The 15,456-nt window shown below is 36.8% G+C and overlaps 1 protein-coding gene across 2 annotated transcripts in view; it reads right to left on the reverse strand.

The window, feature by feature from the left end:
- LOC148847637 (serine/threonine-protein phosphatase BSL3) overlaps positions 1-15,456 on the reverse strand; it is a 38,177-nt gene that overhangs the window by 19,805 nt on the left and 2,916 nt on the right. For both annotated transcript variants that reach the window (XR_016100609.1, XM_088949161.1), the window contains exons 7-9: positions 7,520-7,589; positions 937-1,038; positions 727-808 (exon numbers count right to left, since the gene is read on the reverse strand). Coding sequence is in view for 1 of the 2 variants with exons in the window: in XM_088949161.1 (XP_088805287.1) it covers positions 727-808; positions 937-1,038; positions 7,520-7,589 (254 nt within the window). In the remaining variant the exon portion in view is untranslated. The remainder of the gene's footprint in view (positions 1-726; positions 809-936; positions 1,039-7,519; positions 7,590-15,456) is intronic.

Genomic DNA, 15,456 nt, shown 5'->3' on the forward strand with positions numbered 1-15,456 from the left:
TTTTGAATCATGTAATGATATGGAAGGCTTTGTATGACTAAAAAGATGGGATTAGGTGGCTAGGCCACCTAGTCAGAGGGTTTATTTGTATCTTTACACTCAATTCTTTCATTCTTCAAATAAAATGCATTGTTGTTCATCACAAGGAAAAAAAACAAACTTTTCAGAATTACATGGTTGAGGTAAAATAGAAGGATCATAAGTAGAAGCCAGCTCCTAGAGTAGCGAAAACAGAACCAAGAAAATCCCTATTTGCCCAAAAAATAGAAGCATGACTAAATGAGATTGATTTTAAAAAGTGTTTAACAATTATCAAATATGCTTTAAAGGTCTTGTAATAACAGTAGACTGATCCACATAATCCAACCTACATTAACAAGCCCTCTTCAAAGCCACAAGCATTTCTAAGCAGAAAAGTCCAACCATTAGAAAAAACCCATTGGAACATCTTGTATAGACTATAATTACCAATATGAAGAATTTGGTACTATGACTGGCTAAAAATGAAGGCAAGAGTTTGTTTTTTCTCTTTATTGGTAAGAATTTTAAACCAACATTAGAAAAAATTGGGAAACTTCTATGAAATTAAACAGATATTGCAGGCTGGCTACATTAAACAGGAAAGAAAGGACCAGGAGAGACAAAAAGAAAAATGTAACTCCAGAATATTATTACTTCTCTATCCTAGGATCCTAAAGATTGAAATCTGTGAAGAAAAGAAAATACCTGCTACACTTGATGAGTCTTCTACCATGCGGCCACCACCAAGTGCCCCTCCAGATACATGAAGCCGCGCATTAACAAAAACCTAGAAAAAAGTGGGATGGAGGTGAAAACAGAGATAAATGAAACAAAGAGAAACAGTACAAAAAAGAAAGAGAAATAAAAAGGCAAGAATGCTCTGTTGCAAAAAGGGGAAAGGAAACTGAAACTCACTGCTGCATGTTGATATCTAGGTGATGGTGAGACACCCGGTGCTATGGCCCATTCCCAACGACCATCCCTATGTTTGGCAAGACCATATGCTTGAGCTAATGGCTACAAGAACAATAAACATAAAGTTAAAAGAGAGGAAAGATAAAGGATCAATAATTTGTTGTAATCATAAAGAAATATGCTCATAAAATCAGTAAAAGAGGAAAAAATCAGAATGTCACTTCAATTGGCAATTAAGGTTTAAGACATTGTGTAATGTAATAAGATAAATCTATGATATGCTAATCTAAGGCATTATATTCATAACCCATAAACATTACCTAGTACACTTTCATAATATAAAGAATCGGATGGAAAGAGTGCCAATAAAAGCCCCATGAAAGAATTAAAAAACTACTTCAAATAGTGTTACTAATGTGGTAAAGGCAATTCATTTTGTCCTCCCTAACTGATGCAATGACAAGTTGGTGGCCAGGAACTGACTGCTCAATCAAGGATACGTTTTAAAATATAATATATCGACACAATCTCATATATGTAGACACACAAACACATAAGTTAGTTTACAATCTTTGCTTAGCAAAGCAAATATAGATAAGGCTAGATGGGATTGGATAGGGAGCTATAGCTTTTGTATTTCAAACAAAATTTGCAACCTTGATTATTCAATGTTTATGGCAACTTCATGACAAAACACCAATTATTAGAAGAAAACTTATTAAAAAAAAAACTTTTCTTCTTTTATTATAGCATCAACTAATCATGTACCACCACAAATGCTTAAAGCAACTAGACTGAATGCACAAAAATAAGTATATATAAACTATTTTAAAAAATTATGAAGTCAATATGAATGTCAGTTAACTAGTTGAAGCTTTGATAACCTAAACTTCATGTTAACAGTTTTCATGAAAAGCAGAAAAGCAGCTACATTGGACTACTACATTATGTCACCATAACAATTTCCTACCAAAAGCTGTCTCTCCAATCTCTCCAACCCTTCTATTTACTCGTACCTTAAATTACAGTATATATGAATTATGCATGTTTAGTCTTTCCAAAATATTAGAAGTCAACTACAAGGCAGCCGAGTCAAAGGCAGTATTAAGACTAGACAAATGTCTTTGACAATGATCATAACCAAACTCTGTCAGAAAAGAAAATTAAATTTCTGAGTCAATTGTTCCAAACAAGGATATGTACCTTCACTATTATTGCCAAACAATGTACAATACAATTATAAAGAAAATCCAATTAACCAAAACCAGAATGAAGTTAAAAAACTACATAAAGACAACACGGAAGCCACCTAGGTCCTGCCAAAAAGAAAAAAAAAACTTTTCCAAAGTAATGCAGGAGCTAAAGAACCAAACCTGGAATTTTCTGAAATTTTATGTATTTCTGTATTTTTGGATAGGTGTATTTTCATCATTTTGACCATTCTCATGTGGACCTGGGCTATAGTATCTTGTTCCTGTAGTTTAGTAGGGCTTCTCTTTCAATGTTCAGTTTATTTGCATTAGTAGGTAGAAAGTTATTGTGTTTCTTGATGAACAAGATAAGAAGTGGCATTTTTGTAATTATGGTGAACGGTATGCCGGACCACAAGTCACTCTATAATAGGTGTATTCTCTTCCTTTATAAGCTAATGAATGAATGAAGATTTCTTGAGAGCTCTTTTGCAAGATTTTTTTTATGGGGTGACTCCTACAAACCTTACAGTGGTTGTAGGACCCTTGCAGTGATTCCTTGGGGTTTCTCTCTCTTTTCTCTTTCTCTACCCTTTTTCCTCTCTCTATGTTTCTCTCTTTCCAACTTGTGTCAGTTTATTCTAGCCCTACTTCACAAAGCATAACCATAACTTGATCCTCTTCTTTTTTATCAACATGATCCTGATTCTTTTTCATCAGCAGCACAATCAAAGAAGAGAATTTTATAAGTAAAAATAATGAGAATGGGGATCTTTCTGGACCTTCAAAGACCTAATGAAGATGGAATAAAGCCAATCATCAAGTTCTGATTTGCCAGGAAGGAGAGAAGATGGTGAATGAGAGTAAGCAGATGCTGGAAGATTTTCGACCTGCAACAAAATGGAGGGAGCAGTTCAAGTTTGAGGTTAAATCATTTATCCTTGAAGAAGTCTGGCTACGAGGAGGAGCAGTACTGAAAATCAGAGAAACAAAGAAGGCAATGGTGATGTTGCCAGGAGAGCTTGCATTATAGCTTCAAGGATACTTGCAAGCCGCTATACAAATGTCCACTCAGGAGACTGGAAATAGCAGCAAATGAAGGGCAGAGAAGATTTTTTGCTGACAGGAAAAAGAACAACAAACGGTGGTTTGTTGTTTTAACAGAACTTTTTGGGAATGGAAAAAAAGCAGTTCATCTGTTCCCCTGAAGGAAGGAGAGTGAGTAAATGGCAATCACAAACTAAAGAATGTAATAAGCAGGAGAAGGCTGCAGATCAAGAAATAAAGGAGCAGGAAGAAGATGGGGGTGGGGTGGAGACTCCAAAAGAAGGAAATCACTGACCTTCAAATATTCAGTAGAGTGGGGTGACCACAAATGATGCAAAATGGCACTAAAGTAGAATGAGAACGCAGGCTCGTTTCAAAAAATATAAAAGTGCTATCAAACTTGCTTCTAATCCTGTTTTTTCACAAGAAGATTAAACACATTGAGGTAGATTGTCACTTCATCCAAGACCTGTTTCTTGCTGGCTTTATCACTCTTCCACATGTAGCCTCAAACATGAAGATTGCTGACATCTTCACAAAGGCTATGACTAGATCTAGACATCTTTCTTGTTGGCAAATTGATACTTATGTCTGCACCTCAATCAATTTGAGGGGGAGCGTGGAGATTTTAGGACTTAATAACACTTTGTGTACTGTATGCTGTAGTCCCTGTTGTATCTTTCTCTCTTTATTCTTTATTTCTTTCTCTTCAGCCTTGTAAGGACATTCTTGTAATTGTACATATATTGATCAATAAATAAATATAAGGGAGACTCTTTGGGGAGGGAGTCTATTCATTCTAGACACTCTTAATTCTGTTTTGTGCTCTCTTACTGTTACAACTAGAAAGGTTGTCAGGCACATGAGTCAATTCATGAATATGTATATGTTAAAATTTTTATATTTTATATAAAATAAATATATTTGCATATACATATATATAGAGCATAAAATATATATAATACTGAGTATATATAATTTATTATAAATAATACTTAATACATAATATAATATTACTATAATATAATATAAAACATTATGTTTACTATATTGCAGGCTGGCCTGAGCCCCAGCCAGGCCTGAAGTACTGGGCCCAAGCCCAGCCCAGAATTTTGTGAGCTTGGTGTGGAACCAGCCAGGCCCAGACCTATGCACAAAAACCTGGGCCCGGGCCCAGAAGTTTTTAGGCTGGGCCAGTCCAGGACAAGAATGTCACCCCTAACCCATAGACAGCCACAGTAATGCCAATTCAAAAAACAGATTCACAAACACCAATCAAATTTCTGATTGACACAGCATGGCAATTCTAAGTCACTCCAAAGTTGAAGGAGTATTCAAAATTTGGGAAAGAAAATCTATTAGCTCTTTACTCTAGACCAGTTAGGTATGGTGATTCAACAAGGACAGAAATTTGAGCAATATTACAAGGAATAAGGATGTCAAAATCTCTAAACTTCAGAAATATTCTGGTTTAAGGAGACACAATTTTTTTTTTGAAAAAAATGCAAGGTAACTATTATTGAAGAAGAAACAGCATACAAATTACAAAGGGCCTTTCCACTAAAGCCCAAAACCAAGAGTACAAAGAAAATTAGATCTCCCCAGCCGGCAGCTGGGCTCCTAAATTCCTTGGTTGAAGTCCTTTCACAGCCGCATTCCAGGATATTAGTTTTCCAAACGTGTAGGAAATAAGTTGATCCACTTCACTACGTTTGTTTTGGAAAATTCTGTTATTCCTTTCGGCCCAAATAGTACTTAATACCGCAGCTGGGATGAAAGATCATATACTCTTTGTGATCTTGGACTGTCCCTTAAGCACCCAACACCACAAAAGATCACACACAATCGCTGGCATGACCCAGTGGAGCTGCCAAAGAGACAAGAAATGGCTCCAGATTGCATAAGACACAGAGCAGTGCAGGAAAAAGGTGGCTATTCTCCTCTTCCACTTGATTACAGAGCACACAATACAGATTCTGGAGCTGGATTCCTCTCCTCACCAGATTCTTTTTTGGTGAGACATTTGTTTAAAGCCACAGCCCAGAGTAGAGCATTTAGCTTTGAAGGGACTACCAGGTTCCAGACTTTCTCTGCAGGAAACTCAGCTTGAGGGCCAGTTGCTAATTTTCTAGCAAAGGAACTAACAGAGAAAACTCCATCACTACTCCAACTCCAGTTCCATGTATCCTCCTCCAGTAAATCCAGATTGTGATTTGACAACAGCTCCAATAGATTAGAAACCAATTCTATTTCCCAGTCCTGAAAATGTCTCCTGAAAGAAGGGCACCAAATCTGTAAATTGTCTTGAACCTCACAGCAGTTAGCCACCAGGACCTCTTGATTCTCTGAAATCTGAAAAATTTGAGGGAGTACCTCTGCTAAAGGCAAGCTTCTGCGCCATATATCTTTCCAGAAACTTACCCTTTGTCCATTTCCCAATTTCACCAAAAGCTCCTACTTATCAGAGGGAATATCTCCATGATTTTCTTCCAAATAGAGCATCCCAATGAGGTAACAGAAGTGGTTGTCACCCAGTCACCCCTATCAGAGTTGTATTTGGCTGCAATCAAGCTTCTCCACCAGCTATCTCTCTCTTTGCCAAATCTCCAGATCCACTTCCCCAGGAGAGCTTTATTAAAGACTCTCATTTTCCTGACCCCTAGGCCACCCTTTTGTTTAGGGGCACAAACCTGGCTACTTCCTGTCTCTTTTCCCAATGCCAAAGATACAAATTGTGGTTGTGTGATGGATAAGCAACTGTGCAGGATCATGGAAATATCGACATATTTTAAGGGAAACCAAAATACTGGCTCATATTTGAGAACACTCTTTGGATGGACATCAATATCAGCCAATACCATGGCTTTTGGTTTGACAAAACAAGGGGAACAGAAATCAGATGCATCAGCGCTTAGTCCCCCAGGATAAGAACTTGTAAGCAGTTAAAATTTTGAAATACAGAAAGCTAGCCAAGGAAGGTAGATTGTAAACAGTTACCTATTTAGGATTAGGGGTGATACACACACTGCTATACACTACTATGGTTTGGCCACATGCAAAGAAGACAACCAACAGCACCCGTAAGAAGCAGCAATAAGTTGCAAGTTGAAGGAGCTAGAAGGGCTAGGGGTAGATCAAAAAGGACATGGGTCAAAGTAGTTAGAAATGATTTAAGTGCCCATAATTTAACAATGGATATGGCGTTAAACAGAACAGAATGGTGAAACAGGATTCATGTAGCCAACCCCATATAGTTGGGATAAGGCTTGGATGATGACAATGATGATGATGATGCACACCGCTGTACACTACTGGTTAAAAACAGATAATTTTCATGGGAGGTTATAATTTAATGGTTACATGTTACAACACAATGTGGTTGCTAGGCAATGAGCTTTTGTATATCCATTTAATCATTTTATCTTTACATCTCAAGTTGTCAATTCTATAAATTGAGTCACATCCTTTTGTGACTGACCTACCTTATTTGTTTCCTTTTGAAAAGTGAGAACATCCCTTTACCATGGAACAATAGAGAACAAGAAGCCACAAGCCAGCCCTACCACAGCCAAGTATCAACCCTATCAACAAATAACTATATTCCCTACTTTCTATTTTTATCTCCAACTAGACATAGCCCACTTAATTATCAACAGACTCACTCAAAGATAGTGTTGCATAGATTCTCCTAAATGGATGGTGTAAACAGTTAGTCTACAACATCAATCCATCTTATGTGTCAAACTTAGTAAGGCAACATTTTTGTAGGTATATAATGTTAGGGTTCAAAAATATGAATTATTTTAATAGTATATATTTTTCCATAGATGTTCCACGAGTCCATTTTCGCATCCTGCCGAGTCAGACTCTTGAACGCGTGTCAAATTCCAACTCCCATGTTTGTGTCCATGCAACATAGCTCAAAGAGAAGTTCAAATGCAATATTGATTCATTTATTTGTACAAGGCATGAAAAAAGTTTATCAAAAGGGTTAGGAAGCAAAACTACAACTACTTCCTAAAATCTCCACCATCAGACCAATCTCTTGAGATGATTCACAAATTTAAGGTGGATGGCTTAAGCATATGTCACTTCAATGAGTACCACAATCTCTGAATATATATCACATCCAGAATGGTTTTCCATATTTTGTGTCAAAAAGTAGTCTATAAAATTGTATTTGGTGCAATGTGACATGGCAAAATGCTTATTTAAAAATGTCTTCTAAATCAAGTCAAGTATTAAAGATGAACAGGCTACAACTTAAGTGTTAAAAGTCCAAAATGTATTTATCCCAGGCATCTGTAAGTATCAAACATCATTCAAGTGGATTTAGTTTTGCTCACCACACTGTTTGCATCTCTCCCACCACAGAGCAGAAGAAGGCCATCAGAGCGTGCACTTGCTGTTGCATACCTGCTCAAGAATTAAAGGTATGGTGAGCTTGAGTTAGAATTTTTTATATGAATATGGTAAAGAATATATAGTACAGAAAAGATAAAGGCAAATAAAATAAAAATAGAATAATATACTACATAATAATAGAAAATTATATTGAATCTAAATAAAATAGAAATACAAGAAATACTATACAAACTAAAAAAGAATTAGCATTCATGAAATATATGTTAACAATAATAGATATCATTATTTCATTAAAAGAAAATTGGTAAAATCTCAGGCTGGTAAGTATAAGAATGCAGGTTCAAGTCTGAGAGAAGCCACCTTGCAAAAAAAATGCCATAAATTAGGAACCCATCCAGTCTACCCCTCCCAATACCACAAATAGGCAAATAGCTAGGACCAACATTGGGTGGTGGCCTTTATTCATTAATAGAATATAAATAGATTTAGATAATATTAAAAGATGTCAATCAATTTTAATGAATAGAATTGTAAATAAATAGAATGTATAAACAAATCAAGTCCTAGATGATGACGAAATAGGAACATGAATGTTTTGGTCATACCATTTCCAAAAGTTTGAAAAATGAAGCTAAAAGTACATTAATATCAATCATAAAAGCTCAAGGTAAATTAATGCATAACTAGCCATCAGCAACTGCAAAGAACATTTGAGTTGCCAATTGTATGCAAAGCAGCAGATGTTTTTTCTACAGCAACAGCAAAGAGATGGAAGATAGCACTGTCGCCAAACATAGATGCATTTCATTACTCCCACTCAATAAGGAAGATACTGCACTTATCAAACACCTTTCTACAAGAATAACAGGAAATGCTTATGAACCATACCAATTCAATTGCATTAGTCTAATCTGCAAGGCTAAAAGGACAATCATTTTATCAACTCATTTATTCACCTTTATTTTCCACTTAAGATTCAGAAGCACTTGGTTAGGATGCTAGTGTTAAATAGCTGACTAGAAGGATAGATCAACTAGATAAAGAATCGATGCCATGCACCCATGGAAAAGGGATCAGCTGTTGTGGAAGTGTATGCTCCTCTTTTTTTTCTCTTTTTTTTTTTTTTTTGATTGCTGGACTCCTTTCTTTTTTGCTGAGAATTTTAGCAGACAAAAATTCCAATCTCTTCCCAGGCATCAGGGTGCTTACATAAGATCACTATAAGGATAGCCTGTTAGATCTATATTGTAACCTAATCAGAAGCTTTCCAGTGCATACTACTGCAAGAGATAGTTTATCACAGCAAGGATTGACTATTATTCTCTATCATCTCTCACCCTGACCCAAACAACATTATGCACAAAAATGGCGGGCATTTTCTTGGGGAGTGTTTCAAAACCAGGAAAGCTTTAAAAATGTTTTTATGTATTATTACCCAGTAACCATGCCACAAAAAGGGCTTTGGCACAATGGTTGGGTTGCTCCATTGCGACCTGGGTGACCAGGGTTCAAATCTTGGAAACAGTATCTCTGTATGTGCAGAGGTAAGGCTGCATACATCTATCCCTCCCCAGACCCCGCATTGGCAGAGCCTTTTGAAATGGGCTGCCCTTAACCATGCCACCAAAAAACTAGGCCTTTTGATAGAAAGTGGCCCACATGAAGATCAATAAATTGAATCACAGGTCAAAAAATTTCTGAATCGCAATTCAATATTTATGACTCAGGTTCAAGCATGTCTCTGCTCTGAAACCATGAGCTTTGCATTACAAATGGACAGTTACTTTATGAACTTGTCTCACTCAATTGGAAAGAAGGTCCCTTGAGGTTGGATGTGAGGGGAAAAATAAGTTCCATAAAAAATGATCTTCTTCATGTGGATGGCCCTTAAAGGCAGGATTTTAACAATAGATGTGCTGAGGTTTAAGGGAATGGTGCTTGTGAATTATTGATCTCTCTGTGGTGTGCCAGAAGAGAATATTCAGCATATTTTAATTCATTGCAGATTCAGATATGCAATTTGAACTCATGTGCTAAAGCTGTTTGGTGTTAATTGGATTGAACCTCCAGATGTTGGAATTTTAGCATCTTCATGGCAGATGTAAGGCCTTAGTAAGAGGTGAAACAACTAATCATCTTTTCATACATTGCAAGTACACTTTTTAAGACATGGAATAATTTGATTCCTTTCTTTGTGGCTTCATAGGAATCCCTTGTTAATGAGTTGAGAAGTGTTGTTGAGGAGAGAGGAAATCTGTCTGAGGCAGAAGTCAAGAGTAGGGGTGATAATTTCTAGGACAGGCTTGGACCCAACAATTGATGCCTGACCAGGGCCCAGCCTGGCCCACAATATATTTATTTATTACATATATAGACTTTATATATGCATATATGTTTTATTTTGTATTTTATGAAATATTATATATAAATATTACAAATTGGCACATATAATATATTATATACTATTTTAAATTTATATAAATTATTTCTTTGAAGATGATAAAGTATTATATTTATATAAGTTATAACATTATTTTTTATACATATTTCATAATATATAATGCCAATACTTGTCTTGATTTTCATGCAGGTCACAAAAATTAAATCAGAGTTTTGTATCGAATAAGGTCAATACTTATATCTTTACCCTTACCCTTACTTGCACACGGGCTAGCACATGCCCTTACACTAGTTAAATATAGTATATCTAATGAGGTAGGCCCAAAGTTACCCTGATCTTTACTTGCACACGGGCTAGCACATGCCCTTACACCAGTTAAATATAGTATATCTATGACATAGGCCCAAAGTTTGGACTATAAGTGCATGGGCAAATAGACATTGGATGTCGGTATTATGTATCCATTAGGCTGTAACTTGGATTGGGCCAACTTGAGCTTAATCCTAATAACAAAAATATACATTGGATTAGGTGGGGATGAAAATTGAGTTACTTTTTTCTTGGAGCAAAAGGTAAGGTATTGTATTCATTCCACCATATGAGATCAGATTTACATATACAAGTCATATACAGAAAGGAACCATACATATGAGGTGTCAAATGCCTACACCATAGTTCCTAGGCATTCAAGACCCACAACCCAAATTGCAACATTCAATTAATGCTCCTATCCATTAAGCACCTAAATAAACAAGGAACTATAAAAAAGAAAAAAGAAAAAGAAAATGACTGATGAGGAATTCTACTGAACAGATCATGGGCTGACAACCATGAGTGAACTGTGGCCATAGCCCTCTGCACCACATCTTCCACCAACCTCACCTTATTCTCAAAAACTCTATGCTTCCTCTACTTCCATATGACCCAGGTCACCACAAGAGGAACCATGCTCCATAAGATCCAGCCTGCTTGACTCAAACCTGCCAGATTCCAGGAAGTTCTCTCCTACACTCCTTGGATGACACCAGCTGTAATTGACTAACTTGCAGAAATGATTGTATATGTACCTTACAAAAACCACAAGTAACAAACAGGCAGTTGTCTCCCCATTTTTTTTTTTTTTTTGATCAGCAGCTTTCTCCCCATTCTGACCACACAGCACACAGACTGGTGCCCCTGAAGACATCCCCCTCCTACTTAGGTCATCCCTTCTTAGACATTTACCTAGTGCAATAATCCAAGTCAGGAAGCCAACCTTGGTAGGGATGAATTAGGTGCAACTCAAACCCAATATAGTTATATATTTTATTTATACATACATTTTTTATTGGTAAAAATCACTTCATTAATGATGAAAAGTGTAGTATTTACAATGATTGGTAGGAATGATTGGTAAGAATCTCTTCAGGGCTGGTCCCCCACCCTCTATTCAAATTACAGATATTACAGATAGCTTTTATTTGTTACCCCACAATACATTTGCTCCCTACTCATTCCTTGTTCTGCAAGTGAATTTCCAATCTAGGTAGTAGGTGCTGAACCTATTGAGATAGAACCATCTCCCCTGCTTGATACTTGATTTTCCTCAAAGTATATTGATAGTGCCAAGTTCCTTGACCATCTGTAAGAGCATAGATTTTCATAAGTCCGTAGTACAGAATGGCTTATGAGAAACCCACATCTCCACCCTAGGGTGAGTGCAGAATTCAGACATTTGCTCATGTAAAATTCGGTTATCTTTGGGAAACTTGGTTATTCAGACATTTCCAAAGAAAGGCGAAGTAGAAATCAAATAACTTAGTCTTGGACATGTGTACGCACAGAAAGAACAGCCAAGTGTCCCTATAGTTGACCTCAGAATATGACGTGGTGTAACCAACTTAGAAACATGATCCCAGCCACACAATTCCTCTGGCAGAATGATAAAATAACTCAAAGGAAAAGACAAAAGCAGAGAATAACAATAAATAAGACTTTTCATCAATCAGAAAATTCCAGAACTTATAAAAGATAACCCAACAGAAAGGGACAATCATTAGACATTCTCAGACAAAGCATTAGTCTTCAGTTTTGGAGTTCAGAAAAGTAAGAGTATTCCTCAGGAGAGAAACCCTGAGTTTCCTCAGCTCTTACCACTCAAGCTCATTGCCATTCTCAGTACAAGTTCAAGGGAAATCTTGCAGTTTCTTCATTTCCATTCCCCAACCTTCAAACCGCGACGACCAAGCCTATCCCACCTTCCCACACCATCATTTCTCAACCAACACACTATTGTCATATAATAACTTTCCACCACTAGGTTTCTCATATTCATCCCCTTGTCAATCTTAATTCCATAAAGAACTTCTAGCATCCCATATCTTATAGAATCCCCAAAACCAACAACACCAGAGTATAATACTACCATAGCTCTATGACATCTCTGAAGACTCCACCTATCCCAAATGCTCCTTTTTAAATGTTCTCTGGTATTAAACAAAAAATAAAATTCTGTTAGTCAAAAAAAAAAAAAAAAGATTACATCCAAAGTCAGTGATGAGGGATCACCCCAAAACAAAAGAAAAGGAAAAAGTACAAGATTTTCATCTCCCAAGATCAAGATCTCAAACAGACCAAAATTACAAACAAAATCTTCATTTGTAATTCCCTCAAATTCTGGAAAAAGCAAAAGCCAATCCCTGAACCTCTTTCCACATTAAGAAGACAACTTGATCTCTGCATTTTGACTGGCCACCAAAAATTCTTCTGTTTCTTTCCTTCCAAATTTCCCAAGAAATAGCAAAAAGGGATGCAACTCCAAACCATCTTTGTGTTTCTACTTCCCCCTCAACACAGGCCATCTACCAAAAATTTCTTGAGTCAACCTTGGTCTCCATAAGTCAAGGACGAAATGGCTGAAGTAACATCGCCAAACATACTTTGAAAAACAACAGTCAATATACAAATACATCACACTCTGCTCTTCAGATAGGCAAAAGTAACATCTCCCAGCCAAGTGAATTCATATTCCTTTAACATGACCAGTAGACACAAAATCCTCCACTCTAGGAGGTACAGGATTTCCCTGAGCCCCGATGACATTGGATTTCAACACCTGGTTCCTCGCCAAAGCATTATAAAAAGATGTAACTGAAGAAACATCATTCCTACCCTCTTTCCACCACCCCACATCACTTATGGATTGACAACCCCAAATAATATCGTCATTTGAGAAAGGTGTAAAGATGTCCAAGGTCTTTCTTGGATAAATGGTAAAAGGAATTGCATTACCATAAAGAGAGTGAGAAGCCCTCAATCTGTACAAAATGAGTAATTACAGACATCCACATAAAGTATAACTATATAGCATAATCTTTTACACTCAGATCAAAAAATGATGGAAGCCCACTTATTCCTGAATACATGATAACAAATTCAATGCCTGGGGCCACCTCACAAGTGTCCATTTAATCTTTCCAATGGTAGCTTTCAAAGAGGCTTCTTTACCATCAAAAATTCTGATAATCCTCTCCTTCCATACAACCCAGCAGATGGAAAAAGGCAAGGGATTACAAAGAACTTTCCCTTTGGCTGAAAATATGTTCAAGGCTTTGGTTCATTGCACCACTTAATTAGTAACCTTTCTTACCAAATAGACCAAAGGATGACAGCTCAACAACACCTCCATGTAATCTTCCCTCTTCTGTTTGTTTCTTCTTTTATAAAAAGTTACCTTTGCTTCAAAAAAAAATCTTCCCTCTTCTCCTTGGGGGGTTAAAAAATGAAGGCAAGAAAATATTTCTCACATCACCAGATGGGGACCAACCACAACAAAAAGGGCTAGAAACCAATTCCAAATACCAGAGATAAAGGAGCAAGAGGATAGGAGATTAGTATATGAAATGTTGCTTCCCCAATTGCATCACATAGAAAGCATTTGTGGGGAAAAAAATACCAATTGGGCCTCTTTCTCTACAAAGCTTATTGATCTTCATATGGTAGCTTCAAACAAAAAGAATTTTGGGGAAGATCAACCCAAGTAGTGTTTTAAAAGCGAAAGGTGCAAGGGCCATTTTGCGCCTGAGGCGCAAGGCGAGGTGTGTGCCTTTTTGAGGCAAGGCACGCAATTAAAAAAAAAAGCTAAAAAATCAAAAAAAAATGCAAAAAATGCAAAAATAAAATAAAAAACATAATATTAATAGAAATATAAACTTAATTTTTAAAATAAATGTTTTAAAAAATCTATTATCTAAAATTAAAATACATAAACATAATATGTAAAGCATATTCAAATGAGAATTTAAAAATGAAATCAAACATATAAAACATTTTCAAGCATATAAAACCCACAATCTCTTTTTTTCTCAATTACACTATTTCAAGTAGCTAATGTTAAAAATTGCATTCCTAATTCTAAGAGCCGCCTTTATGCCATGCCCCTCTAGGCCACCGGAGCTTCGAGAACCCCCTATTTGGTAATGCTATCCATGCATTCATCCTAATAAAATATCTTCTTAAAAGCAATTAAAACTATAAAATCATTATTTTTTGTGTGAAAACTAAGAATTTAAGACCCTAAAATGGACTTGTTTGGGCTGGCCTTGAGGGGTGTGGCACGGGGGCCCGGGGGCAGAGCCCCCGGCCCAGCCGCTAGACTCAAAAAAAGGAAAAAGGCATCAAATTTTCAAAAGGCACATGCCTAGGCTAAGGCACAAGGCGCACCAAGCGCACACCTGGGTGCACCGAGTATGCACCTTTTGAATGGGCTGCGCCTAGGACTTGGGCGAGGCGCCTACCCTAAAATGCACCTCACCTATGCGCCTAGGTGTGCCTGAGACGCGCCTTTTAAATCACTGAACCCAAGGCTAATAGATTTTTAAGGGGAAAGTCAGAGAAGATGAGAGAATTGAGACCAATCGGTTCCAAAAATGAAGCACAAGTGAATAAACACGAGAGGCTAAGGGTCCAAACTCTAGAATCAAGCTGAGAAGCATCCAAGAAAACTCCCTTCAAACTATTTAGAATGGTAATAATTTGTTCATATCTGAATCCCATAAACCACTCCTGAGAAAAAATCCCCAAGATAACCAACATCAGAGGAGGCCAAAAAAGAGTTAGGTTTAAGTTATGAGAACAGAGAGGGTAAACCAACGGGAGCTGATTTTTAAGGGTCTCTCTCCCCACCATAAGTCCTCCCAAAACAACACTTTGTTGCCCACAATAACATCGTAGTGAATGTGCTGGAAAAAAAAAAAAAAAAAAAGCAAAACAGAGAAGATATAGATGAAATAGCTTTCTAGGGGGAGGCAGGGAGACATAACATAAGTGACTCTGTCTTCCATCCACAGAAACAGAAACAGTCAAGTCTATGCATGCATGTAGCCATGTACATACATATGGATGGATGGATGGATGCATTTTTCCATCTATGTATGTATATGTATATGTATATGTACGTATGAATGCATGCATGAATGCAACTGTTAGAATATCATGCAGGTTGTTTTAGTAAAGTATTAATACTATATTATGTCCATG

This window comes from Nelumbo lutea, chromosome 6, assembly GCF_056320005.1.
Source record: "Nelumbo lutea isolate HS-2025 chromosome 6, American lotus-T2T, whole genome shotgun sequence".
In the NCBI taxonomy this organism is placed as follows: domain Eukaryota; kingdom Viridiplantae; phylum Streptophyta; class Magnoliopsida; order Proteales; family Nelumbonaceae; genus Nelumbo; species Nelumbo lutea.